This window comes from Elgaria multicarinata, chromosome 10 (assembly GCF_023053635.1).
Source record: "Elgaria multicarinata webbii isolate HBS135686 ecotype San Diego chromosome 10, rElgMul1.1.pri, whole genome shotgun sequence".
In the NCBI taxonomy this organism is placed as follows: domain Eukaryota; kingdom Metazoa; phylum Chordata; class Lepidosauria; order Squamata; family Anguidae; genus Elgaria; species Elgaria multicarinata.
Window position 1 is genome coordinate 6,880,439 of NC_086180.1, and position 27,672 is coordinate 6,908,110.

At 46.0% G+C, this 27,672-nt stretch overlaps 2 protein-coding genes across 2 annotated transcripts; both read left to right on the forward strand.

Moving 5' to 3' along the window:
* Positions 1 to 27,672, forward strand: UBOX5 (U-box domain containing 5). Its single transcript, XM_063135136.1, has 5 exons — positions 1 to 80; positions 19,803 to 19,903; positions 20,867 to 22,058; positions 24,036 to 24,200; positions 26,668 to 27,672. The coding sequence occupies exons 2-5, from the start codon at positions 19,850 to 19,852 to the stop codon at positions 26,877 to 26,879; spliced, it is 1,623 nt and encodes a 540-aa protein (XP_062991206.1). The 5' UTR covers positions 1 to 80; positions 19,803 to 19,849; the 3' UTR covers positions 26,880 to 27,672.
* On the forward strand, positions 10 to 14,650 carry FASTKD5 (FAST kinase domains 5). The gene is made up of 2 exons (XM_063135135.1): positions 10 to 80; positions 11,559 to 14,650. Exon 2 carries the CDS (start codon positions 11,588 to 11,590, stop codon positions 14,060 to 14,062), a length of 2,475 nt encoding a protein of 824 aa, XP_062991205.1. The 5' UTR covers positions 10 to 80; positions 11,559 to 11,587; the 3' UTR covers positions 14,063 to 14,650.

The following is a 27,672-nucleotide window of genomic DNA, read 5'->3' on the forward strand; positions in this document are numbered from 1 at the left end:
GGGAGAAGAGCAGGTTCGCTGGGAGCTGCGAGACCTGAAGAAGAAGAAGAGAGGGGCGACGGCAGGGCGGCCGGTTCGCGGTGAGTGAGTGTAGAACAGAGGCAGGGCGGCTGGAGGGAGCGGAGGCGATGGAGGCCGGTCCCTTCCACGCCCCTCACAGAGGGCGAAAGGGTGACGCGCTCGTCCGTGGGGGGGGGTGTATGCGGGGTGGAGCCCCGCCCCCGCACTGCGTCACAGCGCCACCTGGCCCCGCCCCCAAACCGTCATAGCAGGGCCCTCCGGGTTACGTCATCCCCTGAGGGGTGACGCAGGCAGCTACTTCTCGTCCCTCCCCCCCTCACTCTGGTGGCGTAGCCACGCCCCCTTAGGTGCTTGCGTCACAGACGCCCCTCCTCGCCCCCCCTCCTGACCTACCTTTCCTCAGGTGACATCTCAGAGTCCAGTGGGCTCTGCTTGTAATTTAAGGCTGGGTGGATGCTCTTCTTCAGCCTTCCCCAACCTGGTGCCTTCTAAATGTGTGAGGACTGCAATTCCCAGCATCCCCCAGCCAACTGGCTAGGGATTCTGGGAGATGTAGTCCCAGCACATCTGGAAAACACCAGGTTGGGGAGGCCAATTTTTCCTTTAGGGAAGAGCTGAGGGCGTCGGGGACAGGGGCAGAGGATTTATTCTGAACAAATGTGGGGTGGTGCACATCTGTTAGGTTTTGTACAATGGATGTAGGGCTCTTCAGCGGAGTGTTTCGCATGTAAGTTGTACTGGTTTTGTACAATGGACGTAGGGCTCTTCAGCAGAGTTACATGTAAGTTGTAAAGGTTTTGTACAATGGACGTACGGCTCTTCAGCGGAGTATTTCACATGTAAGTTGTAAGGCAAGTACTTGCCTTAAGAGTACTAAATCATGAATTGTCACATGCGTAACCCAGCGTTTTCTACTTTGATGGGCAGCAGTCTCCTTGAACTCAGGCAGAGAAGAGCCGTTCCCCACCCTACTCCCTGGGAACCTTTTAAATGGAGGTGCCAGTGGCATGCATAGCATGCGCTCCGCCATCAAGCTGTGAGCGCACCAGAATTCTGCAGATTTCTCATGCATGGTATAAGTAAGCTGTATATAAATATGCCCCAACACGTCTTCTGCTTGATTCTGGGCACCATTTGTAAGTCTTTCCTATTGCATCAATAAAATAGTAATAATAACTTTTTTTTAGAGTTCCTATATCAGCTTTTCCTAACCTTGTGCCTTTCAGATGTTTTGGATTTCAACTCCTATCAGCCCCAGCCAGCATGACCAATGGTCAAGAATTTGGGGGTTGTAGTCCGAATCATTTGGGATGCACCAGGTTGGGGAAGGCTGTTCTATATGAACTAGACACCTGTACATAAAATAAAGTAAAAGGTACAGGCTGTACCGTCAAGTTTACTAAGATGTGACACCTGTGGTAAAGGAAATGCCTTTTTTTCTGTTAACACATCTTTATCTGTTATACCACTCATTAACACATCTCAGTTGTAGGCTGCTGTGGAAAGTCTTACAGAAATGTTGTTTATTTGATTTATACCCTGCCTTTCCACCAAGGAAACGTTGCTAACAGTAAGAACCAAAATTTGGGGGGGAAATGCAATTTAGTGAAAGCAATCATAAAACAGATAGATTTTAAAAGAACAATAACAGAATTATTATTATTATTATTTATTTATATAGCACCATCAATGTACATGGTGCTGTACAGAGTAAAACAATAAATAACAAGACCCTGCCGCATAGGCTTACATTCTAATAAAATCATAATAAAACAATAAGGGGAAGAGAATGCAGACCAACTTGCATGCAAAAGGCCTGATTGAATGAAAATGTCTTTGCCTGCTGATAAGGACAGCAGAGAGGGAGCCTGCTGTTATACAGCTATATTTGCCTTAAGAATGGCATCTGAACATGCACACCATCGTGCCTGTCTTCTGTTCATTTAAGGTGGAAAAATAGCTCAAATGGTAGAGTGCTTAGCATATGTCGATAAATAGATATTCATGTTCTCCAATTGAGCCTGTTTTCTCTTCCTTGGAGGAGGGGGCGTAGTTCAGTAGTAGTGCATTTGCTTTCCCTGCAGAAGGTTCCAGATTCAACCCCTGGCATCTGGAAGGAGGGTTGGGAAAGCCCCCTGCCTGAAAATCTGAATTACTCGATGGACCAATGTCCTGAGCCAGTAGAAGGATGCTTCATCTAATATATGAGTTAGGTCTGCTTCTCATAGACTTTGGACACTGTCTTGTGCAGTCTACTCTCACTGGGGCTGAATACCCCAAGCTTGGCATGAGAACTCTTGTATGCACGTGGGGAGGTTTAACTGAAGAAGGTGTATGGCTGCAAATGAAGGAAAGAGCTCATGTTTGCTTTGCAGGGAATCTTCCCCGTATCCTCAGAACAGCTTACAAACATGGGCAACTTGATTATGGCAGATAATAGAGTTTGTGATGCTGTATGCCTCATCAGAGTGCCGTTGCTATTTAAAAGCTAGCACACAGACTGGAAATTGTTCGTGGGATTTTTATTTCTATTGAATTCTGTAGCGTGACTCAATGGTGGGGTGGGGACACCAGCAGGGCTACATAACTACCGCATGCAGCATGATCAAGCTTTGGTGCTGCAATCTGTACTGGTTGATGCAGCCCTTCCGACTTAGGCCAGCAAGGCCCTCCTGCCCTGTGTCGCGACGTACAGTGTCCCATTGCCTTGCTGGGCTATGAAGCCTCTCTTGCATTTAGAACCAGCCCTTCCTATACCACTGGTCACCACGCGGTTACGCAGTTCATAAGCCACCGTGAGTGGCTCAATTCTTTTAGCTGAGGAAGTGATGAATAAAGTCACTTCGATAAATACATAAATATGTGGGGCTGCACCCAGGCCATCCACTTCTTCACTCTGGTAGTTCTTACAACATCTGTGCAGCCCAGCCCAAAGGATGGCCTTGACCCTGCAACTGCCTGGTTGAGAGACCCCCTGGGAGAGATCCCTAGGTGCCTTTTCCTTTGAAGAGCTCAGAAGGTGATACATCATAGACAATTGTGATGAGTCGGCAAGGAAGACGTTCTGAACGCATTCAGTACTCTCCCCTTAGGTCTTTTGTACACACAGTGAAATACCAGATTACTCGGCTGGGAACCTCCTCGTGGGTTTTCATGTATGTTACAGCAGCGCTTTTCCCTATGGGAGGAGTGAGCATCTCTAGAGGCCAAAGGGCTCCCCACCCCGATTGGCAACCCAAAGACAAAGCAAGTGTGTAGAGAGTGATGTTTTTAACGAAGGGATTTGCTGACAGTCTACTTCTGTGTGGTTGTGTGTGAGTGAGAGACATCGAGAGGAACTACTCACTATCCAGAGGGTTTTACCAAATATATCAAGTTGCCACTGAATACAGGCTATTTCAGTTGCATGCTGCTGTACTTGTCATTCACTGGATTTTTTCCCCCAACAGTTGCTTTTTGCCACCCAGGAATATGAAGCTTGGCATTTAATCCTGATGTATTACAGGCATATCATGCTGACATGCTTCGCTTTTGTCCTGTGCATAATGGGGGTAGGAGTTAGGGCAGTTTCTCAAAAAATGTGAATGTGGGGCCTTTCTATTCTCAGGCTCAGTGGTACCTCCACTTACTCAACGCCAGATGGCAGCAACAGATTCTTTTAGTCCAAGCTAAGTTTCTTAAGGGCAGAACTGTACGTTCAGTGTAGTCCTGCGATTTTGTTTTAACGGTTGTATTTTGTTTTTACAGAAAAAAAGTATGTGTGGTCTCCCGCAGGGGTAAAAGCAGGAGTTATTTTCATTGGGGCGGCAAGGTGAAGGAAAACTATTAAGAAACAGCTCTCCTCTGCAACAGTGTTCTCCTTCAAATTGCAACCTCGGCAGCTGCATTCTGTAAAACAAAACAAATGTCTGGAAAAGAACCTTAGACTGACACAAAAATGTGGTGTCCTGCATTAAGCTTGCAGTTCACCTGGGGTTTGTTTCTTTGGGGAGTGCTCATAGCTTAGTAGTTGAGCATACGATTTGCACACAGAAAGAAGGTTCCATCACTGGCACTTCCCATTAAAACCCATCAGGAAGCAAGTGATGGGAAAGACCTCCTTCCTGAAAACCTGCAGAGTTGCTGACTTTCGAAGTAGACAATACTGGAGATGGACTAGTAGACCAACCTGACATAAGGCAGTTTCCTATGTCCCGATGTTGGTCAACCGGATTCCTAGTTTGACTTTTCCTGAGCTGATAGGCAACCGTATTAACCCCACCAAGGAGCCACTTATAGAATCATAGAACAGTAGAGTTGGAAGGGGCCTATAAGGCCATCGAGTCCAATCCCTGCTCATTGCAGGAATCTACCTTAAAGCATACCTGACAGAGGGTTGTTCAGCTGCTTCTTGAATGCCTCTAGTGTGGGAGAGCCCACCTCCTCCCTAGGTCATTGGTTCCATTGTTGTACTGCTCTAACGGTCAGGAAGTTTTTTCCTGATGTCCAGCCGGAATCCGGCTTCCTGTAACTTGAGCCCATTATTCCGTGTTCTGCACTCTGGGAAGATCAAGAAGAGATCCTGGCCCTCCTCTGTGTGATTACCTTTCAAGTCTTTGAAGAGTGCTATCATGTCTCCACTTAGTCTTCTCTTCTTGTGACTGACCAGCCCTGCAATTCTTTAAGAAATGCATTCTCAAAATGGACTGTCCGGATCTCAGGGCATGAGAAGAGCTGAGGCTGAATTTTGTAGTGAGCCCTTCAAACCAGATGATACATAAGATAGGCAGGGCCAGGTGATACTGAAGGGCAAGTGATCTCAGTAGATGATGGTGGGTTTCTCCCATTAGTGGAAGGGAGGGGTTGCAGCATGGGGAGGGTGCACATTTTATATGACATCTCCAGTCAAATGGGGGTTGGGTAGCAAGGCTGAAATGACCTTGGGAAGAGCCATTGGAGAGCCTCTGGCAGGCACAGTACTGGGCTAGACAGACTAATGGTGGGAACTGGTATAAAGCTGCTCCATCTATTTTAAAAATCCTAAACCTTTCAAAAAGGAGTACAACAACGAACAAAGTAATTCTGACTTAAGTTCAGCCGCTTGGCTGCCTTGGGTCTTTGGAGATTCGTGCGCTGGGGTCACGCAACACACTAACACAGTGTGGGTTGTTGTTGAACTGTGGGTAATCGTATTGCCTAAACACAACAAGTTTTCCGCCAGGTGGGGTATCGTGTTGTCTGAACACAGTGCTTTTTCCATGGGGTTGCTCACTAGCCAATCAGTGTGGGTTATTAACCCCCTGAACAACCCAACAACAAGCCATGGATTCTCAAGATAGCTTGTTAGAGAAAAATGAACCACACTGCATGGTTAACAAGCTACCCTGCGGAAAGCACAATAACACCCTGTGAAAAATGTGCTGCATGCAGACAACACGGTAATCCATGGTGGGTTAGCGTATTGTGTGAACCTGGACTCCCATCAGTTGCCAGTCAAGTTATTCCTGCTCTTTGTTGCCTGTGCTGCAGCATTTCATGGGGAAATTGAGTTCTGAATTGCATTCTTGTGAGCAGTGCCTGGCTTCTTCCTCCTCCTTTCTTGTTCTGACAATGCAGCATCAACATCAAGTAGGAAAAAAATGTTCATTTAAAGAAATATATGTTTTTCTATCACTTCTGTTGTTCAGTGATGGCTGGTTTACTTCTGACTGTACAGTTAAGTGCTGCACTGTCAGAGGGATAAGTTGCCTGTAGCATAATGGATAATTGAGCTGAAATCTGTAAACTTAGCCAATTTTGGCAGCTTGGGGGGATGGGCTTTGTGGTTATAATGTAAGCCTATGCGGCAGGGTCTTGCTATTTACTGTTTTACTCTGTACAGCACCATGTACATTGATGGTGCTATATAAATAAATAATAATAATAATAATATAACATATATAACTTGTTCTTTACACTCTTAGATCGTGTGCCTGGTTTGGGCTGGGGAGACTTGAGTCAAAATTCAAGGTCACTGTCTGAGTCTAATTATCTCCAGAGTGCCGTTATGAGGATAAAATGGAGGAAATTTCATGTATATCGCCTTGAGATCCTTAGTTCAACCATCTGTAGTTAAGACTCTGCTATTATGCTGAGTCTGGGAGCAGGTAATGCTATAGCATCTAAATATTGAGGCTAAATATTTATGAAACTGAGTGGAGCCATGGTGGGTGACCTTGAGCTAGTCATTATGGCTCAGTTTGGGTGTTCGCTGTCCCCTTCATCTAATTCCTGACAGCCTGGCCCCACAGCTTTCCATGTGTGGGGGCTGAACTGCAGAGGGGAAGCTGCCCTACTCTTAGAGCAGCCTTCCTCAACCTGGGGCGCTCCAGATGTGTTGGACTACAACTCCCAGAATGCCCCAGCCAGCTCTGCTGGCTGGGGCATTCTGGGAGATGCAGTCCAACACATCTGGAGCGCCCCAGGTTGAGGAAGGCTGTCTTAGAGGATGCTTGTGTAATTTAGGAGCCCACTGCAGCAGTTCAACCCCAAAGTGGGGAGGGTTGCACGGCCGGGCCATTTGGAATATGACAGAGAGGGCTGAGCCAATGAGTGCCGCCCCTTTCCCTCCTCACGCAGTGAGGAGTGCCCCAACAGGGCTATATCTCTGCTCAATATGACTGCCAGGGTGGTTGTGAGAAAAATATGAAAACCCTGAATTCCTTGGAGCAAGGGTGGAAATACAAATGTGAAATAAGTGCATTTCATAAACGCTGCATATAATAATGTGGTTTGCAGACAAGAATACATTTCTCACTGCTGAAATGTCCCCCTTTTAGGTGGGAAGGTGAAACAACATGATAGCAGGAAGTACTGTGTAGAGAGAGCTTTTAGTAGTGTGTCAGGTTATATACACTTTTCTGATTAGACAAAATCGTCCCTTTACGGCAGGTGCAGAACAAGCAATGATTGAAGCCTGGTTGAAACTGGTGTGCATAGCTTTTAAAGTAGTAGGAAGCCTTTTGTCATCTCTAAAGAACAAAATATATTTGGTGTTTACTTGTTTTATTTATTTGCTCGTAACTGCTAATGAATTGAAAAACAAGGAGCAGATAGGACTAATTTCTAGATGATCAACTTGGAGGAAATATGAAACATGTTTTCAAGTCCATGTGATTCCATGTCAAGATAAATGGAATGGCCATAAGTTATAGAAAGGGTTAATAAGCTACTCACAGTAGTTTATTTTGAAAATAAGCAACTGTTACCCCAGTGATCAGACAGACAAGCTACTGTGCGTAGCTTATTAAGCTACTGTGAGTAATCTGAGTCATTCCCCTGCCGTGCTGCAGTCCTCCTGCCCAGCAGTGCTGCTGTTTCGACCATTGACGACATCGCAGCAGCCTGTTTAACCTTCCACAATACCCCCAATAAGAGGGGAGAGGTTAATTCAGTGGTTCTAGTATCACCCCAACAAAGGGCTCTAACGTGGAAGTACTCAAGATTATTATTATTATTATTTATTTATATAGCACCATCAATGTACATGGTGCTGTACAGAGTAAAACAGTAAATAGCGAGACCCTGCCGCATAGGCTTACAATCTAATAAAATCATAGTAAAACAATAAGGAGGGGAAGAGAATGCAAACAGGCACTGGGTAGGGTAAACAGGCACTGGGTAGGGTAAAACTAACAGTATAAAGTCAGAACAAAATCAAGTTTTAAAAGCTTTAGGAAAAAGAAAAGTTTTTAGCTGAGCTTTAAAAGCTGCGGTTGAGCTTGTAGTTCTCAAATGTTCTGGAAGAGCGTTCCAGGCATAAGGGGCAGCAGAAGAAAATGGACGAAGCCGTGCGACCAAACTTCATACATAGCCTTCCCTTGTTGGGAGGCTCCCAGGGCACCATCAGAACCTTACACAATGATACAGAAAGGAGCAAAAAACCCCGGGTACACCAAAAAGGGGCTGGTGTAAATAAAGCTTTGGAGGTTTGCAGGATGAGGACTAAACTTCATACACAGCCTCCTCTAGTCAGGAGGTACCTGCTGCACCATCAAAACCCTGCACAATTACAAACAATTACAAAAAAACTCCAGCCAGCCATCACAACAACCCATGATAGGTTAAATAAGCCATCGTGGGTTATCGTGATGTCCGAACCCAGTCACTGAAGTTGAGAGATGGCCTGCAAATTGACAATTGTGGAGAACTTTTAGCTAGGGCTATTTCCCAATTAAAGACATTTTAGTTGATAAACCTCTTACATTTGAGTACAAATAAAAACAATAGTTCAGAAACAAGCATACTTTGCCTTTTAAATCATGTATACATGTGTCACAGCCGGCAATGTCTTAGTGGCATTCCCTCTTCTCTGTGAGAGAAAGGAGCATGGCTATTAAGATGATGCTTGCCACCTACAGCTTTTGTAAGTGTCATGGACTGGTGGAAGGGAAAACAGGCAAAATACTGTGTCTGCCTTCATTTTTGCCCTTCACTTTCAGTGGCCTTTTCTGCTGCCAACAGGTGGAAATCTTGCTTTTTTTTCTGGCACCAACTCAGCCTTAAAACTATTTGGGTCTCAGATATCTACTTTAGGTAGTATGGGGGATTAGCTGTTAGATATAGGGAGGATAACCCAAAAAGAAAAAGGGACCACGGCACTCCAAATCTTAAATCTTAAAATCCAGGTGACTTCCAAGCAATATTTTACTCTCATCAGTCTAGTTCTCTCAATCAGTTCTCTGGTTCCAGCAGCTGACTCTAGGATGTTGGCCTGGCTTCCTTCCCTCTTTCTCTTTTACTTACTTTGAATTTCTAAAATTATTATTTTTTTCCTCTCCATTACCATCCAATCAGAAGAGTAGTTTTTTGTTCATTTCTGTGAACTAAGGCCATAGCTAGATGGGGCTTTATCCTGAGGCGAACCCCAGGATCGTCCCTGTGCATCCACATTTATTTATTTATTTATTTATTACATTTTTATACCGCCCAATAGCCGAAGCTCTCTGGGCGGTTCACAAAAATTAAAACCATGATAAAACAACCAACAGGTTAAAAGCACAAATACAAAATACAGTATAAAAAGCACAACCAGGATAAAACCACGCAGCAAAATTGATATAAGATTAAAATACAGAGTTAAAACAGTAAAATTTAAATTTAAGTTAAAAGTAAGTGTTAAAATACTGAGTGAATAAAAAGGTCTTCAGCTGGCGACGAAAGGAGTACAGTGTAGGCGCCAGGCGGACCTCTCTGGGGAGCTCGTTCCACAACCGGGGTGCCACAGCGGAGAAAGCCCTCCTCCTAGTATGTTTACTTGTTATATTTGATGCACAGGGGATCAGGGAGGGATGATCCCTCCCTTGCCCTGGGATCTCGCCTTTGGTCCCGGTTTTTCCGCAGTCCCGGGCTGAGCCTGAGACTGCAGAACATGTGGCCGGGTGCCACGAGTTGACCCGGCTCCGCGCACAGGGTGCAGCGCTCCTCAGGAGTGCTGCGCCCATTAGGGGTAGGGTGGGAGGAGCTGGGAAAATAATTTAAATTTAAAAAACCACTTACCTTTTGTGCACGAGCGTTCGTGCGCTGCTGCCCCTTTAAAAATAAAAAAGGTGGGTGTGACACCTCTCCTTCTGAGGTCCTCGCGCGTCACGTGTAAACAGAGGAGGGATCTCGCGTTAAATACAACGCGAGATCTTCCCTCCTCCATTGCAGGATAACAGGTAGGTCTAGCTAAGGCCTAAGTTTCTATTTCCTGAATTTAAAACTTTTTTCCTCTCTCTCTCTGACCTTCTGTTGAACTTCATAATCTCCTGGCTTCCTGAGTAAAACTTCCTGAGCACTACATTTTAACTGGAAGTTTGACCTCTAAAGTTTTAACCTTTTGGCTGACTAGTGTTTGCAGACACACACACACACACACACACACACACACACACACACACACAGATTGAGATTTAACCTGATGATATCCTAAAACCAACTAAATACAAAAACAGATGACAGCTCTGTTACTTCACGATAAACATTTGGATTTAAAAACTGTATTTTGAAAAGAAACCCCCCCTGCTCAATCTTATTAATTCTTAAAGTTTAATAAGCTTTGTTAATCAATTAAACATTGCAGCCCTACTTCTAGCAATGGGTCCATTTACAATTAGGCAGTGGTAGCATAGACTGCTGGTTGCAAAATTGTGGATTGATCTGACTAGTTGTTCAAGTGTCAGAGGTTGAAAGGTTGTCACACAGAGGAGGGTCAGGATCTCTTCTCGATCATCCCAGAATGCAGAACACAGAATAATAGGCTCAAGTTACAGGAAGCCAGATTTCAGCTAGACATCAGGAAAAACTTCTTGTTTGTTAGAGCAGTATGAAAATGGAACCCATGACCTAGGGAGGTGGTGGGCTCTCCCACACTAGAGGCCTTCAAGAAGCAGCTGGACAGCCACCTGTCAGGTATGCTTTAAGGTGGATTCCTACATTGAGCAGGGGGTTGGACTCGATGGCCTTAGAGGCCCCTTCCAACTCTACTGTTCTGTAATTCTATGATTAGGGTAAAGGTCACACAATAAGTTTTTGCTTAATTGTCAGGGGTTGGATTCCAAAAGGTGCTTCTTAAATCTTTATTTCAGAGGTGTCCCTTGACTTCAAAATGGTTGCCAACCCCTGCTTTATTTAAATGGTCTATTTTCATTAATAAGAGCTACCATTGGCCTTCTAATGTTTGAAGGAAGGAAAGGAACCTCTCGTGCAAGCACTGAGTCATTACTGACTCTTGGAGGGACGCCAACTTTCGCTGACGTTTTCTTGGCAGGCCTTATAGCGGGGTGGTTTGCCGTTGCCTTCCCTGGCCGTTATTACCTTTCCCCCAGCTAACTGAGTACTCATTTTACCGACCTCAGGAGGATGGAAGGCTGAGTCAACCCGAGCCGGCTGCCTGAAACCAGCTTCCGCTGGGATCGAACTCAGGCCGTGGGGAGAGTTTCAGCTGCAGAAACTGCTGCTTTTTAAAAACTTTTTCCTTCTCTCATTCCTTATGAAAGATTTGCACAAACCTTAACTCTTCCAGGGTAACATAAGGCACACTCTTCATACACATGTATATAAATTGTATGTATATAAATCATAATGTGTGTTTCAAATCTTGTAGTAGCTAGTTGTGAGGCACCTGGCCTTTACTTTTGCAAAATAACTTGTATGAATAATTTATTTTATTTATTTATTACATTTATATACCGCCCCACAGCCGAAGCTCTCTGGGCAGTTTACAAAAGCTAAAAGCAGTAAACATTAAAAGTATACAAAATTTAAAAACCGTCAGAGACATAAAAACAACGGTATGAAAACAGCAACATCCATTTAAGGGGATGAGTAGGGACTGTTAGCTGCAGAATAAGTCAGTTTTCTAGTGGACCTCCAATGTGCTGTGTGTGTTTGAAGTGCTCGGTAGGTATTGTCTTTCAGAACATACCTTGCTATGATGTTAAAGGGTTAGTTCTGTTTAGAAAAAAAGAAGGAAGGAAGGAAAGACAACCCATCATGACAGATGGAAGCCACTCATTTTTCATCTGCCCTTTTTTCAGTACCTGGAACCAATTCTCACCTGGTAATTATGGCCATGGCTACGAGGATAACCTGCCGAAGAATTGCAGGGCGATCTTGCAAGGCGGCTGCCTTTTCTACTGCAACCAAGGCCGGGTGTAAGAAGATCTTCTTCAGAAAGGCGGAAGAGTTCCAGAAAACCAGAGAGGCAGTCAAGGGTTCCAAACCTGCTGTCTCACTCAGACTGTGGAAGCCTGCCGAATACAGGGTATCTTTTAATCCCTCGGCCTACCCAGGAACTGAAGGCGTAGGTCATGAAGCTGTCCCGAGAAGTCTGGAGGAAGAATCGCTTGAAAGTGACTACAGCAGAATCGCTGCCAAACAGGTCCAGAACACGTACCATGTTACCTGCTCACGAAGGCTTTCTAGCACAAACAATACGCTGTTGGATATGGAAGACAATAAGTTCTCCGACCAGGCTCTCTTGATGCAGCTGACTAAACTAGCCCCCAAGAAAGATGAGGGCCAAGCTGCTTGTGTGGAAGCCTATGATACTAAGGAAGATCCCAGGGCATTCCAGAAGCAAAGGCCTGAATACAAATCTCTCTGTTTCAACAGAGATGAGCTCTCTCCAACCCTTCCCATGGAGGAATTTAACTTGATCCTAGAGAAAGTCACTGTGCTGAAAAGTAACCTGAAGCCAGGGACAATTGCAGATTATTTCTCCAGGCTAAGCCGCTTGCCAGCAAATCAACACTTACGTTTGATGTCCAATACCAGGTTTACTATGCTGTGTCGGTATGGCATGGAGAACATCCAGCGCTTTGATATGTGTGAGCTTATTATGGTTTTAAAAGCATTTGTCTGTTTCGCCCTTCCACCTACCCACTCTTTGCTGGATGTGTATGAAAGGGAATGCCGCCGTCGGGCCTGGAACATGAGCATGGATCAGCAACTGCTGGTGGCTGATCTGTGGCGTTGCTTGGGGCGCCGTGTCCCTCAGTATTTAGACATTGTGTTGAGCTATGTTAATTTGCATTGGCAAAATCTCACTTTGACCCAACTGGTTCAGCTAGTCTACATCATGGGTGAAGGCCGTAAAGCCCCTGAAGAGTTAGTACAAAAGCTAGACATCTTGGTGTTAAAGCAGTTGGACTTTCTCAACCTAGAGGAAGTGGGGGCCATTTGTTTAGGCTTCTTCAAGTCACACAACGGTCTCTCGGAACACACTATGAAAAAAATTGGCGATAAAGTCTCTGCCCACATGGCAGAGATGAGCAATTACGCCTTAGTGAATGTCCTTAAAATGTTTCGCTTCACTCATATTGGTCATTTAGATTTTCTGAGGGAGCTTGGGAATGTTGTTCCTCCTCAGATACCAGCTATAGGCATTCAAGGTGTCATGCACATAACCCTTGCCTGTTCAGCTTTGCATTATTTTGATCAAAACATTATGAATGCCGTCGCCTTTTCTGTGCCTTCCAGGGCAGCTTATTGCCGAAGCAAAGACATCGCCAAATTCTTGTGGTCTTTTGGATGCTTGAACTATGAGCCACCCAATGCAGAGGAATTTTATGCCATCCTCGAGGAACAGATTCATGCAAAGATGGATGAATTCCAGAAATTCCCCGAACATTTGCTCACCTGCTTGCTAGCTCTGGCATTTGCAAAGCGGTTCCCAAATGACTTGATAGATTATGCTCTGAGTCCTGAGTTTATCAAATTAAGCGCCAAGAATAAATTTGAACTTCAGAAGGACTTTTTCACTCTTGATGGTACAGTGGAGATTGAATGTCCCAGTTACACGGGCAATCGCCTTGCACCACAGATTAAGCAAGAGGTGACAGAGATGCTGTGGAACTATGCCAAGAAGGATATCTGTATGAAGCAGGAAGTGACTGAAGCTCTGTCTTTACTGGAAGAGATCCTGGGTGGGCCCCAGTATGTCAAAAACCACATGATCTTGCCTCACACCAGATCAATAGATTTGGAGATTCATTTAGACTCTCACCAAAAACCATTGCCATTTAACTCAGAAGCTGTTACAACAGTAAAATTAGAACTAAAAAAGAACGAACTCTGCCTTACAGATGACTTAATGAATCAGCTTTTAAAAGGAAGGTCAAGTAGCCAGTTCCCTGTAGATGGTGAAAGCGAGACTGAGATGTGGACCCAGAAAAGAGCACTACAGGCGCAGTCTCCCTCCAGTTCGAACCATTTTTCATTTTCCAATGGAGTTCTTCTGACTGGCGCCATCTTGGATGCTTTGACCAAACCAGAGGTCTCTTGTGAGAGTCCAGCCCCTCGGCTGAACGAGCCGCAACACGGAGGCGTGAAAGTAGCTGTTCAGGTGTCCACTAAGAACCACCACTGCTATGGGTCGAAACGCTTGTTAGGGCTCCACAATTTGAAAAGGAGGCAACTCCATCAAATTGGATACAGAGTGATAGAACTGCCCTTCTGGGAATGGTTTCCGCTACTCAGGCGTAGCCATTTAGAAAAACTGAGCTATTTACACGATAAAGTGTTTGGCTCTTCGCTGTAGGAGGAAACCAAGATGTCAAGTAGATCCAAAATTCTAAAGCTGACACGCTGATGCTTTTAGTTTCAACCACGTTCTTTGAGATACCATAGCCGGGTGGGTGGCTTTCCACCAGAATATACCTGACTTTTCCTAAGCTACTTAATTGGTGTCATTTCTTTGCAGGGCCCATTCTTCAGTATTTTCAGAAGCACATTATTTGGGATGTTCCCTTTTTAAAAAACGCATTTCCCAGTGGTTTTGCTGTAACTAAAATGTCTCTTCTATATAACTTTTATCGGCTGCTTCCCCCCCCCCCCCGAAAGGGGGTCGAAGGTTAACAGGGAGGGATAAAGCTCTTCCAAGTATTCAGGATACCAGTATGGTCTAGTGGCAAGATCTGGATTTAAACCCCCGTTCACCTGTAACTTGAGCAACCCTTAACAGTTTTGGTTCCCCACTTGTAAAATGAGAATTAAATTTGCATATTAAAAAAAGTGGATTTAGAGAGAAGTGCGTGAGAGAGGAATTGTAAAGTTCTTTGCTCCAAACAATATTTTAGTAATTGTTTCTGGGATATTAAGCATTGCGGGATAATATGGAATTGCTCACAGAGGCATTTATTTGTGAACCGCCCAGAGAGCTCCGGCTATTGGGCGGTATAGAAATGAAATGAAATAAATAAATATGTTTTATCTCTTCAATCTCTTCCACTTTAGTCTCCTTTTTGTTCAGAATAGTTGGCATGTGGAGGTAAAGGGTAGACTTCCCCGTGTTTCAAATGAGTGGCTGGAACCTAGAATCATACAATAGCAGAGTTGGAAGGGGCCTACAAGGCCATCGAGTCCAACCCCCTGCTCAATGCAGGAATCCACCCTAAAGCATCCCTGACAGATGGTTGTCCAGCTGCCTCTTGAAGGCCTCTAGTGTGGGAGAGCCCACCACCTCCCTAGGTAACTGATTCCGTTGTCGTACTGCTCTAACAGTCAGGAAGTTTTTCCTGATGTCCAGCTGGAATCTGGCATCCTTTAACTTGAGCCTGTTATTCTGTGTCCTGCACTCTGGGAGGATTGAGAAGAGATCCTGGCCCTCCTCTGTGTGACAACCTTTCAAGTCCTTGAAGAGTGCTCTCATGTCTCCCCTCAATCTTCTCTTCTCCAGGCTAAACATGCCCAGTTCTTTCAGTCTCTCTTCATAGGGCTTTGTTTCCAGACGTAATCGACCTATTACGATTTAATTCACCTACATTTGTTGATGTTTGTAAGAATCGGACCAAAGGCTATTGCTTAATCAGGAATTATGGTGGAAATTCCTCACTTAGGTTTCTGATTAGGCTTTTGATGTTACTAGTCAAAATCCATTTTTATTCATATGCCCATTTTTGATCTGTATGCTTGAGTATTGCCTTGCCTTTTCTTTAAGGAGGGCATCTAGCTAACAGCCCTACTGTGCGGCATGGTTCCCTCTGTCAAGGTTTTGTGCTGGATTCAGAATATGGCAACAAAAGAATTGCATCCCTTTTGTGAGCTGGCGTGGAGGGCTGTGAATTGCTTGTAAACATACAGCTGGGCTGTGAGCTATGCTTTCTAGTGAAGGTGGATTTTATAACCAAAACAGGTGCACTTTACCATGTTCCGTACATATCTATTACCCGTATTTCTTCGATTGTAAGACGCCATCGATTGTAAGACGCACATTAATTTCAGTACCACCAACAGAAATAAAAACCCTAAGACACACCCGCGATTCTAAGATGCACCCCATTTTTAGAGATGTTTATATGGGGGGAAAAGTGCGTCTTAGAATCGAAGAAATAGGGTCTTTATTGCATTTCTATACTAGCCGATAACTGAAGCTCTTCGAGCAGTTCACAAGAGTTAAAACCATAAAATGCAAAAACATGATCAAACCTAATACAAAACTTTTAAAAAGGTAAAATTCAGGATAAAAACCAGCAACTGTTTGGCCACTGCGTGAACAGAAAGCTGGACTAGATGGACCCTTGGTCTGATCCTGCTGGGTTCTTCTTATGTTCTTACAATGGGAATTATCATCCAACAGATCTTGAGAGCACCAGATTGGAGAAGCCTGGATTAGAGGAATAAATAAACAAGCCGGAGGTGATTTCCAAAAGAAATAGCAACAGTTACTGATTAGCATTAAGGCACGTGCAATGAAACAGTTTGCTTAAGGTGTTGGTTGAGAAGTGGCATTTACAGGGTTAAATGCAAGCCCAGAATATCTTGGACACTGGTAATCCAAGCAAACATATATAAAAATGGGGTTAAAAACCTAGAGGGGGGTGGAATATGAGCTTGTATATGTAGTTTAATATGGAAAGGGGGGAAATAAGGGATCGACTGCCATAGGGCCCAAATAGAGGAGTTCAGGCTGGTGATTTCGTTCTGTAGGAAATATGAGTAGAGTTGTTGGAACAGGGATTGGGTGCAAACAGATTCAAAATTGCTGCAAAGAGATTTGGGAGCAGAGGGAGAGATGTTGGGGCTGGGAGAGGAGGTGGCAGTGAATCCTGAAGAAATAAGGGTTGGAACGTTGTAGGGCAGACTTTAGGGTAGAAAGAGATGCTGCAGATGAAGAGGACGCTAAGTGAGGAAAGGAGGATCTGGCTGTGTTTCCAGTAAGGAATCCAGTGCTTATGAGTCCATGGCCAACATTTTAAATGGTACAGTAAAGCCTTAGCAAAATATAGAGGCGATAAAGAGTCATTGCCTAGCTGAGAAGAGGTGAGTTATGAAAAATGTACATCTTTAATCCGCATGGCTGATGCACAAAGCATTTGAGCAAGCAAGCTCTTCAGGAATGGAAAAAGCATGGTTAGCAGCGTCAGGATTTCTTTTTGCAGCAAAAATGAGGGTTCTTTGAGGCAAAGTTTCCTGAAACACTGGCATTAACATTTCTAATTTGGGGTTTAAGATTTTTTTTTTTTAAAAAAAAGACAAGCTGTGTTCCCACTTCCCTATTTCCTGTCGAGGTTTTAAAAAGTGCCCTCCGCCAGAAGATGGTTTTGTTACTCCTTCCCTCCTGGCCCTGATGGAAGCTGGGAGAGTTCTTATTTATTTATTTATTTCATTTCATTTCATTTCTATACCGCCCAATAGCCAAAGCTCTCTGGGCGGTTCACAAAAATTAAAACCATGAAGAGCATAATAAAACAACCAACAATTTAAAAATACAAAATACAATATAAAAAGCATGACCAGGATAAAACCACACAGCAAAAATTGATATAGGTTAAAATATGAGATTAAAACAGCAGAGTTTAAATTTAAGTTAAATAAGGTGCTAAAATACTGAGAAAATAAGGTCTTCAGCTGACAACGAAAGGAAAACAATGTAGGTGCCAAGCGAACCTCTCTGGGGAGCTCGTTCCACAGCTGGGGTGCCACAGCAGAGAAGGCCCTCCTCCTAGTAGGCACCTGCCTCACTTCCTTCGGCAGGAGCTCACGGAGAAGGACCCCTGTGGATGATCTTAAGGTCCAGGCAGGCACATATGGGAGGAGGCATTCCTTAAAATAACCTGGCCCCAAGCCGTTTAGGGCTTTGAATGTTAATACCAGCTCTTTGAATCGGGCCCGGACCTGGACTGGCAGCCAATGAAGTTGTAGAAGGACTGGCGTGATATGATCTCATCAGCCAGTCCCTGTTTGTAGGTGGGCTGCCCTGTTTTGTACCAGCTGAAGTTTCCAGACCGTTTTCAAAGGCAGCCCCACATATAACGCATTGCAGTAATCCAAACGAGAGGTTATCAGAGCATGGATAACTGTAGCTAGGCTATCTCTGTCCAGATAAGGGCATCGTTGGTATATCAGCCTAAGCTGATAAAAGGTGCTCTTTGCCACCGAGTTCACCTGTGCAAGTGACAGTTCTGGATCCAAGAGCACCCCCAAACTACAGACCTGATCCTTTAGGGAGAGTGCAACCCCGTCCAGGACAGGGTAAGCATCACCTCACCGGACAGATGAACCACCCGCTAACAGTACCTCCATCTTGTTTGGATTGAGTCTCAGTTTATTAGCCCTCATCCAGTCCATTACCGTGCCCAAGCACTGGTTCAGAACAGCCACCTGGGTTTGATGAAAAGGAAAGGTATTGCTGGGTATCATCTGCATGACACCTCAGTCCACATCTCCGGATAACCTCTCCCAGCGGCTTCATGTATATGTTAAACAGCATAGGGGATAAAATAGAGCCCTGCGGAACCCCATGGCTTAGGAACTACGGCACAGAGCAATAATCCCCCAGCACCACCTTCTGGAATCGGCCATCCAAGTAGGAGCGGAAGCACTGCAACGCAGTACCTCCAACTCCCAGCTGAGACAACCTATCCAGAAGGATACCATGGTCGATAGTATCGAAAGCCGCTGAGAGGTCCAGGAGAACCAACAGGGTTCTTACAGTAGCATAAAGGGTAAATACGTTCCCAGCCAGGCAATTGCATGGCAGGAGCCTGAGATATCATTTAACCTTTCAGCAAGTAATATAAGGGAGGAATGACAACATGCTGGCGATTAAGGGAGAGAAAAGACTCAGCCTGATGCGTAGACAGAATTTGCAGCTTCTGAACTCTTGGATTTGAGGTACCGCTTTGCCAATCTGAGTCCAGAATGGATGCTTTCACTCCATGGCCATGTCGCTGCTCAGGAATAATGCAGTCCTTCTCCAATCCTATTTGTGGGTCTTTAGAGACAGAAGGGCATTTCCTACACTTTTCCACAGGGCGTATCATGTTCAGTGAAACCATGTGAGCCCCTTTCTGGAGAGGACATGTTCTTCCATTCTGGAGAGAGAAGAAAAGTGGTGAAGGATGCCCATCTCTGGTTATGTCCATATGGAATTAGGAGTATGGACTCCTCCTTAAAGAGGCGTCAGGCAGAACTGTTCCCTCCTAGTTCCAACTCCTCCCTCTGTTAGAATAGAAGAGGCATTAAAGCCTGCTGTTCAGCGTTTATACTGAACAAGGCCATAGAAATGGGGATGCGATTGTTACAACAACCAAGTGAACACTTTGGAGGACTTGAACACTGGATTCAGTCATTCAAAGGCAAATTCCACGGTGGGGAAAGAAATTGAAAATAAAACTGCCAGTATCATAATGCCCTCTTACACCTCAAAAGGGATATTATAGAACTGGAAAAGGGCAACCAGAATGGCTAAGACCCTAGCAATGTTTGGGATTTTTTAGCTTAGAGGGGGAAAAGTGAGTAAGGGGGGGACGTGATTAGAGGTGTACAAAGTTATGTGTGGTGTGGGAAAAGTGGATACAGAGATGTTTTTCTCCCTCTTCCCTAATACTAGAACCAGAAGCTGAATGGTGGGAGATTCAGAACAGACCAAAGGAAGGGCTTCTTCACACAGCGTTTAGTTAAAACTATGGAATTCGCTGCCACAAGATGTAGTGATGGCCACCAATTTGCATGGCTTTTAATGGGCTCTAGACAATTCCTGGAGGAGAAAGCTATCAATGGCTACTAGTCATGGGGGCTGTATATTACCTCCAGTATCAGAGGTGGTTTGTCTCTCGATACCAATTGCTGGGGAACACGAGTGGGAGCTTTCGCCCTCATGTCCTGCTTGTGGGCTTCCCAGTAGGGCATCTGGTTGGCCGTTGTGTGAACAGAATGCTGGACTCAATCGGCCTTCGGTCTGATCCAGCAGGGCTCTTATTTTCTTATTCTCTCACAGAATTAGTTCCATTCAAAACGAATTTTTAAAAACACGTCGTGTGTGTGTGTGTTTGTTTTAGAGCCAAACTGAAGATTGAGAAGCTGGTTTCCACCTCAGGCCTTAAAGATGGTGATCAATGTCTGCCTTCCTCAGTTCAAGCCAAGAATTCTCTGCAACAAGGTATTTTGGGGTAAAAGTAGCAGAGGCCCCCGGCTCGAAGCAGCAACTCTGGGTGAGCGGGGGTCACTGTTCTAGAGACCAGGGGGCGCTTTGACGCAACAGCTCACCGCAGAACTAAATCAGCAATACTTATGTATGAGGGCTCCCTGCTGCTGATGCATATCCTTTCTGAGAAATATGCCTAATGGCACCTGGGGAGCAGAACCCAGCAACTTCTCCAACACTCATTTGCATGGCACAAACTCCCTCAAAAAAGCAGCGGGCGGCTGGATTTTGTAACTCTGCACTGCAGACGCGAAATTGCAAAGAAACGTTAGGTTTGTTAGCTGTCCCATTGTAAGACTGGACCGGCAATTCCAACCTTTGTCTTAGAACAGCCTTCCTCAACCTGGGGCGCTCCAGATGTGTTGGACTGCATCTCCTGGCTGGGGCATTCTGGGAGCTGTAGTCCAACACATCTGGAGCGCCCCAGGTTGAGGAAGGCTGTCTTAGAATTTTGACCAAACGGCCCCACAGAAGAGCCTGGTTTTGTTTTACTTTTTCAGTCATCAATAGCTGAAGCAAAACGGTTCCACCGATAATTGCTCAGTGAGGCTAAAACAGTGTGATTTTTGGATGTCTTGCCCCTGTTGCCACGGGTGGAAAATGTGGTTCTTTCTTTTTTTAATCTGCTCCCTCGTATATGGCAAAATTCGGGGCTTGATTCAACCAAATTTATGAGCTTAATTCCCAGTTACCTCAATGGGATTGTTTTACGAGTGCAATCCTGTACATGTCTACTCAAAAGTAAGTGCCATTGAGTTCAGTGGGTCTTACTCCAAGGAAAGTGGGTATGGGATTGCAGCCTAATTGTAGCCGGTTGTTTCTGTTGGTTTTCACGTTAAAGAATTCTGCTCACTTTGTTACAATGACAAATGAAGACCATTGAAAAAGTTTTCAGAATGTTCTTTGTTTGAACTGTAGATCTCCGCTGATGGATATGAAGTAGAAAACCTGATCTCGGAAGACCTTGCCAAGAGAAATCGTGGGTTCCGCTGTGAATATTTCATCAAGCCCCCGGTCCACGTGACGCTTTCCTTCCCCTTCAATGTAGAAATTTGTCGGATTAATATTGACATCTCCTCAGGGAGCTGTCACAATATCACTGGGCTGGATATTTGCACGTCTACCTCATCCGGTAAAGCCTCGTGGAGCAGCCCGGAGTCTCCCTTCTCGGGTCCGGCTGGTCAGCCTGCGTTGGACAAAGAGGTTTTCACACTGGTGGGCAAAGCTGTGCTGAAGAATCAAAGCAAAGTGACGTTCGGCCACCGAGGCTTTAAGCCCAGGGCCCCCTTCCATCACCAGATGGACACGCTCTTCTCCTTTTCTGGTGCTGCGTCTCTGGACCTGTGGAATAAAGGCCCGACATCCTTGAGTGGAGTGTCGCACTTGAAAATCTGCATCACCCATGTGGCCGGCGGTGGTCTCCCTTGCATTAAGAAAGTGGAGGTTTGGGGCCAGCCAGCCAAAGCCTGCTCTCACGAGGTGGTTGACGAGGTGCTCCGGGTTGCCTCGGAGTCCTTGGCCCAAGGCTTCGGAGGGCAGGCGGCCAGCCTCCCCTCGCCCATGGAGAGCGACACGGTGCCCTTCGGCAACTCCGACAGCCAAGAGCACAAGTTGGCGGATGTCGTTCCGGACGTCCCAGAGGAGTTCCTGGACCCGATCACTCTGGAGGTCATGACCCTCCCCATGCTGCTGCCGTCCGGCAAAGTGATCGACCAAGGCACCCTGGAGAAGTGCAACCGGAGCGAGGCGTCTTGGGGGCGAGTGCCCAGCGACCCCTTCACCGGGGTGACTTTCAGCCAGCACGCACAGCCCCTTCCCCACCCCTCTCTCAAGGCGAGAATAGACCACTTCCTGCTCCAGCACAGCATTCCTGGCACTAACCTCCTGGGGCGGGCGCAGGCCTTGGGGACGGTGGTAGCCTCTTCTATAGCCATGTCTTCTCTCAAAAGGAAAATAGACCTTGTGGAGCAGAACCCGGGCAGCCACCGCCACACGGAGCCTTTCCGTTTTTCCGCAACAGACTTTGTAGTCACGTCTGCCTTGGAGTCCCGGGCTAAAAAAATGAAAACGGAGTGCGATCCGAACTCCTCCCAAATGGACTGCTCAACAGGTACCCTGGCCCCTCTGTTCTCTTAGTCAGCAGGAGGGCCCCCGCCCCATTGGGCCCACGGGCTGAATTGCTACTGCAGTTTCTTTCAAATGCTTAAAACCTTCTGCAGAGTGCTTATTTTATTTAACGTATTTTTATGCGGCTCCTCAGCCAAAGAGGCTCCCGGAGCAGCTCACGTGCAATCAGTAAAAACAAGACAGTCCCTTCCTGCAGGCTTACAATCTAAAAAGACACGACACACAAGGAAAAGGGGTTGGGGAGGGAAGAGGAAAAAAAATCAAGTCGACTTTCAGCAGGACTGGTGGAGTGGCCTCATTTCCCCTCTTGTTATTGGTTGTCCAGATCCATGTGACTCTTTGTGGAGTATATGGGGGTGGGGGTGGGGTGGGGCAGACAGTTATACCTCTGTCACTGGCACTGCAAGGTAGTTTGTGTGTAATTGTGTCCTGACCTCCTTTCGCGGGTCTACCGTCCATTCAGATTGGTCCTTGCTCTCGTTCAGTTACATCCTTACATTGGTTAATTTTACATCGCCATGACTCTTTGACTCATTTTCTGTTTGTTTTCGTGAAATGTTTGATATTTATACGACTTCTCGTTCTGCATGCCTGCACTGGGCAACATAGACATTGGACTTTGGTTCTGTTCTTAAGTGTTCTGAGAACTTCTCTAAAAGGAGGTCTCTGGACCTCACTGTTACTGAGAAAAACCGGGTAACGTGTGGTGAATAGCTAGATATTCTTGGGCCTCTAATAATCTGGAGGTGGATGTGCCTTATTCCATGCACTGGTTTCTACCATCCACCCAGTCTCTTCTCTCTCCGTTTTCATGCATCAACACTCTCTCTCTCTCTCTCTCTCTCTCTCTCTCTCTCTCTCTCTCTCTCCTTTTACCACCCCAGTCTTTGCCAAAATAATACGAATTCTGAGAAGTTTGGCGTCCTTTTTATTTAACCATGTGCCCACCCCAACCACCCCCAAGAGGTTCACCGAAATGGAATTCAGCCCTCGGGCTGAAAGAGCTTCTGCAGCCCTTGTGTAGGACTACCTCTGACCCACAGGATGAATGCCTGAAGGGTGTGGAACTATCAGTCTTCGTAGCCTTGCTAGCTCAAATGCAGCCTCTGTAGAATCATAGAATAGTAGAGTTGGAAAGGGCTTATAAGGCCATCGAGTCCAACCCCCCGCACAATGCAGGAATCCACCCTAAAGCATCCCTGACAGATGGTTGTCCAGCTGCCTCTTGAAGGCCTCTAGTGTGGGAGAACCCACAACCTCCCATTGTCGTACTGCTCTAACAGTCAGGAAGTTTTTCCTGATGTCCAGCCAGAATCTGGCTTCCTGTCACTTGAGCCCATTATTCCGTGTCCTGCGCTCCGGGAGGATCGAGAAGAGATCCTGGCCCTCCTCTGTGTGACAACCTTTCAAGTATTTGAAGAGTGCTCTCATGTCTCCCCTCAATCGTCTCTTCTCCAGGCTAAACATGCCCAGTTCTTTCAGTCCCTCATCAGGGGGCTTTGTTTCCAGACCCCTGATCATCCTGGTTGCCCTCCTCTGAACACCCACCAGCTTGTCTGCGTCCTTCTTGAAATATGGTGCCCAGAACTGGATGCAATACTCAAGCCGAGGCCTAACCAGGCATGTTCAGAGGCAATGTATCCCGGACTACCAGGTGCTGGTATTCATGCCCTGGGTGCATACTGGTGGAAGCTGAGTGCTACACAAGAAGGACCCTTCACCTCATCCAGGCAGGCCGCTCTTAACATTTGTAGGTGTGTTTGGGATTGACCACCGGCACTGAGCAACACAAATCCAGTGACACCAATTAGGCAGAAAGGATGGTGGGTGTAGGTTCCTTTAAAATCAGTTATCTGATATTGTAACACACCCGGAAGACTGAATTGCTGGTTGACTTGTTGCTTGATCCCTTTATAAAACCAGAATGTCTATTTCTAGATTTTTGCACCTCTCTTTGCAGGTCTGGTTTCTCACGAACAGAGGCTTTCAGAAAGCTTGGATAGCGCCCTGAGCTCCGCACTCAGCAATATGCCGTTGTTCACAGCTAGCTTGACAAAAGGTCAGCCACAAGCACACAGCGGCAGCGGCTCTAGCAGCCTCCTGTGGAATGCAAGCAGCACACATGGTAAAAAGGCACAATGTGGCAGTGGGGGCGGGAGAGGAGGAGGAGGAGTTGGTCTGGGCGACAGTTCTTGGCTTTCGATTTCTGAAAGAGGCTGGGAGGGGAGGGCATTTCTCTAGCCCACCTGGCTCCCTGAGAACTGGAATCTTGAAAAGCAAAACAGTGTGGTATAGTGGCTAAGGTGTCGGACTGGGAGTCAGGAGATCCGGGTTCTAGTCCCCCCACTCGGCCACGGAAACCCACTGGGTGACTTTGGGCCAGTCACAGACTCTCAGCCCAGCCTACCTCACAGGGTTGTTGTTGTGAGGATAAAAATGGTGAGGATTATGTACACCACCGCCTTGGGTTCCTTGGAAGAAAAAAGACGGAATATAAATGCAATAACAAATAAATAAATAAAACAAGGGCTACTTTTGAAGCGGCTCTCTTCAGGTGCCCGTCTTCAAGATGTCGCTTCCTTTTGCCTGTTTGTAAAACATTCTGCATGCTCATTTTATGCTTGCTCAGGGAAGCATCCCCAACCACACAGCAGCTGACGTAAGTCATCTTCTTCCACCCCACCCCACCACTCCCAAGTTCCTGAGTACAACTGGACACAGGGCCTTGCCTTAATTGTGTCATGCAGTGGAGTGGCCTGTCAGCCTCCCTTACCGCAAGCCTGCTGGATCAGGCCAAAGCACGTTTAGTGCAGCATCCTGTTAACAGCGGTGACGAGAAGCAGCATAAGTGAAGGACCATTAGAGGAGGCACTGTACCTCTTCCATTCAGCGGCCACATTAAACGTGTGCATATACACACTCTCACACGTGTGTATACTCCGCAAGTTTGGCACCGCTAAAAGACGTGTTGCACTGCTTTCTGTAGAACCTTGGTACATACAAGAGAGAGGTAGAATTCGCATCGTGAACACGTGGTTCCCATGCCTTTTTAAGTATATCAAGGTAAAAGAGTGACTTTAGTGTAGATGCAGGAACCTGATCTCAATCCAGCAGTACTACTTTGTTGTTGCAGAAGTGTTAGAATCATAACGTCATGGAGTTGGAAGGGGCCTCAGAGATCATTTAGTCCAGCCCCCTGCTCATTGCAGACTGCACTGCAAGCTGCAGCTACAGCATCCCTGATGAATGGCCATCCAGCCTCTGCTGAAATGCCTCAAGCAAAGGAGGACCCACCACCTTGTAAGACAAATCTGTTCCATTGCTGAACAGCTCTCATTTTTAGGAGGTTTCTCCTAATGTTTAATCCAAATCTGGTTCCCTGCAATTTCCACCTCTTGGTTCTAGTCCTGCCCTCTGGAGCAACAGTGAACCAGTCAGCTCCGTCTTCTGCCTGACAGCCTCTCAGGTATTTGAAGATCATTATCATGCCTCAACCGAAATCTTCAGGCTAAACCCAAAAGGGAGGCGGGGAAGCTCTTTCAACCGTTCCTCATAGGACTTCATTAATTCAACTTATTTATTTCTGTAGATTTGCCATATTCTTGCAATAAAATAAGACTTGTAGCCCTTAAGCAATGTTTGTATGTTTGAGAAACGCTTCAAAATTGGGAAACCAGAAAATCACGCTCCTTGGATTCTGTAGGGAAATGCCCCTTTGATTTGCTTGATTATTTGTAATCATAGAATCATAGAATAGCAGAGTTGGAAGGGGTATACAAGGCCATCGAGTCCAACCCCCTGCTCAATGCAGGAATCCACCCTAAAGCATCCCTGACAGATGGTTGTCCAGCTGCCTCTTGAAGGCCTCTAGTGTGGGAGAGCCCACCACCTCCCCAGGCAACTGATTCCATTGTCATACTGCTCTAACAGCCAGGAAGTTTTTCCTGATGTCCAGCTGGAATCTGGCTTCCTTTAACTTGAGCCCGTTATTCCGTGTCCTGCACTCTGGGAGGATCGAGAAGAGATCCTGGCCCTCCTCTGTTTGATGACCTTTGAAGTCCTCGAAGAGTGCTATCATGTCTCCCCTCAATCTTCTCTTCTCCAGGCTAAACATGCCCAGTTCTTTCAGTCTCTCTTCATGGGGCTTTGTTTCCAGACCCCTGATCACCCTGGTTGCCCTCCTCTGAACACGCTCCAGCTTGTCTGAATGCTGGTTCTCTCTTTGGTGCAAAAGCTGGACATGCTGAATATATTTAGGTTTTGTAGCCTCCCCGATCCCAGGGGCTTGGGGCAGGTAACAATAGCAAAGGGGGGGGGGGGGGAAACACCCATTGAAAATATATTGATGGTTATTCCATGACATTTCTTCATCCTTTTGCAATTTAGTCCTGAGCCTTTACGTCTGGCCCAAACAGTAGCCTTGCCACTCTTCCACAAAGTGTTTGGGCTTCCATTTTCAGTCTGCAGAGGGAGAGTGTTCCGTAATTGGGGGGCCAGCCCCCCAGAATGTACTGCCAGTCAGCTGTTGCTGTTGGGCTCACGTGCGTTTTTTCCTTCTCTGTGTGTATGTTTTCGTTTTTTGTTTTCTGCAGAGCACGACAGGAACAGCAGCGGCGCCCAGGGATGTTCTTCCTGTTCTCGGACCTTTTCTTTGTACTTCAAAACAGAGCCCGTTTACCAGCTCCCTTGTGGCCACCTTGTCTGTCGCTCTTGCTTGGCCGAGAAGCAGAAGTCTTTATCGATACTGTGTATGAATTGCAAAAGGTTGGTCGCCACCCATGACATCATGAGGGTCCATTTCTGACATGTTTTTTTGTGACGCTCTCTCTGGAATTGGATGACAATAAGAATAAAAAAAAGTGAGCTGCAGAGGACCAAGGAGCGGGGAGACGTGGCTGTTCCCCCTCCTTTGGGTCATGCAAAAAGGAACTTTGCAAAAAGGATCTTTGTGAGGTTTTGAAGAGGACTGGATCCTTTTAGAGAGAACAGACGGGGCTATAGTGTTGTACGTTGTGCCAGAGCTGAAGCGATCAAAGGATAATAAAGCCATATGCTTCTCTAATTCTCCCCAGCCTCCAAAAGCTCATTTTTAGACAAAAAGTCCATGTAAACAAACTTTATTTTGCCACCATTCAAACAGCCCAAGCGCAGATGGCGTCTTGCTTTGGGGTTGGGATGCTCAACGTTCACGTTTTGTGTGACCTATTCAGTAAGAGAGCTTTTTGGTTCTGGCGAGGAAAGTACATGACTGCGGAGAACGTACCGTCCATCATCGGCATCCTCTCTGCATCGTTTTTTCCAGACTTGCAAAAAACAAAGAACAGGTACACAGGTTGTCTTTTCCGAAGACCAGGTAGCCACCTGGGAGAGGGGGTGCATTGGGCAATGTTTGAACAGAGCTGGTGCCAAATTTCATTAGTTGTGCAATCTGTATAAAAAGGTCTGTGTGTAATACGCACACGCACACACACACACACACATATATCTGTTGTCATTCTTGATTTCTGTTGTGCAACCGGGGAGAAGCGGGTGGCCAGCTTTCTTCCCGACTAGCAGATAATAATGTATAAGCCTTAATAAAATTATGATCAGATGTC

Coding starts and splice junctions, on each gene's coding strand:
- UBOX5 (XM_063135136.1), top strand. CDS start 19,850: ATGGTGATCAATGTCTGCCTTCCTCAGTTCAAGCCAAGAATTCTCTGC. Junction 22,059..24,035: donor CCAAATGGACTGCTCAACAG/GTACCCTGGCCC, acceptor CTCTCTTTGCAG/GTCTGGTTTCTCACGAACAG. Junction 24,201..26,667: donor GAATGCAAGCAGCACACATG/GTAAAAAGGCAC, acceptor TGTTTTCTGCAG/AGCACGACAGGAACAGCAGC.
- FASTKD5 (XM_063135135.1), top strand. CDS start 11,588: ATGGCCATGGCTACGAGGATAACCTGCCGAAGAATTGCAGGGCGATCT.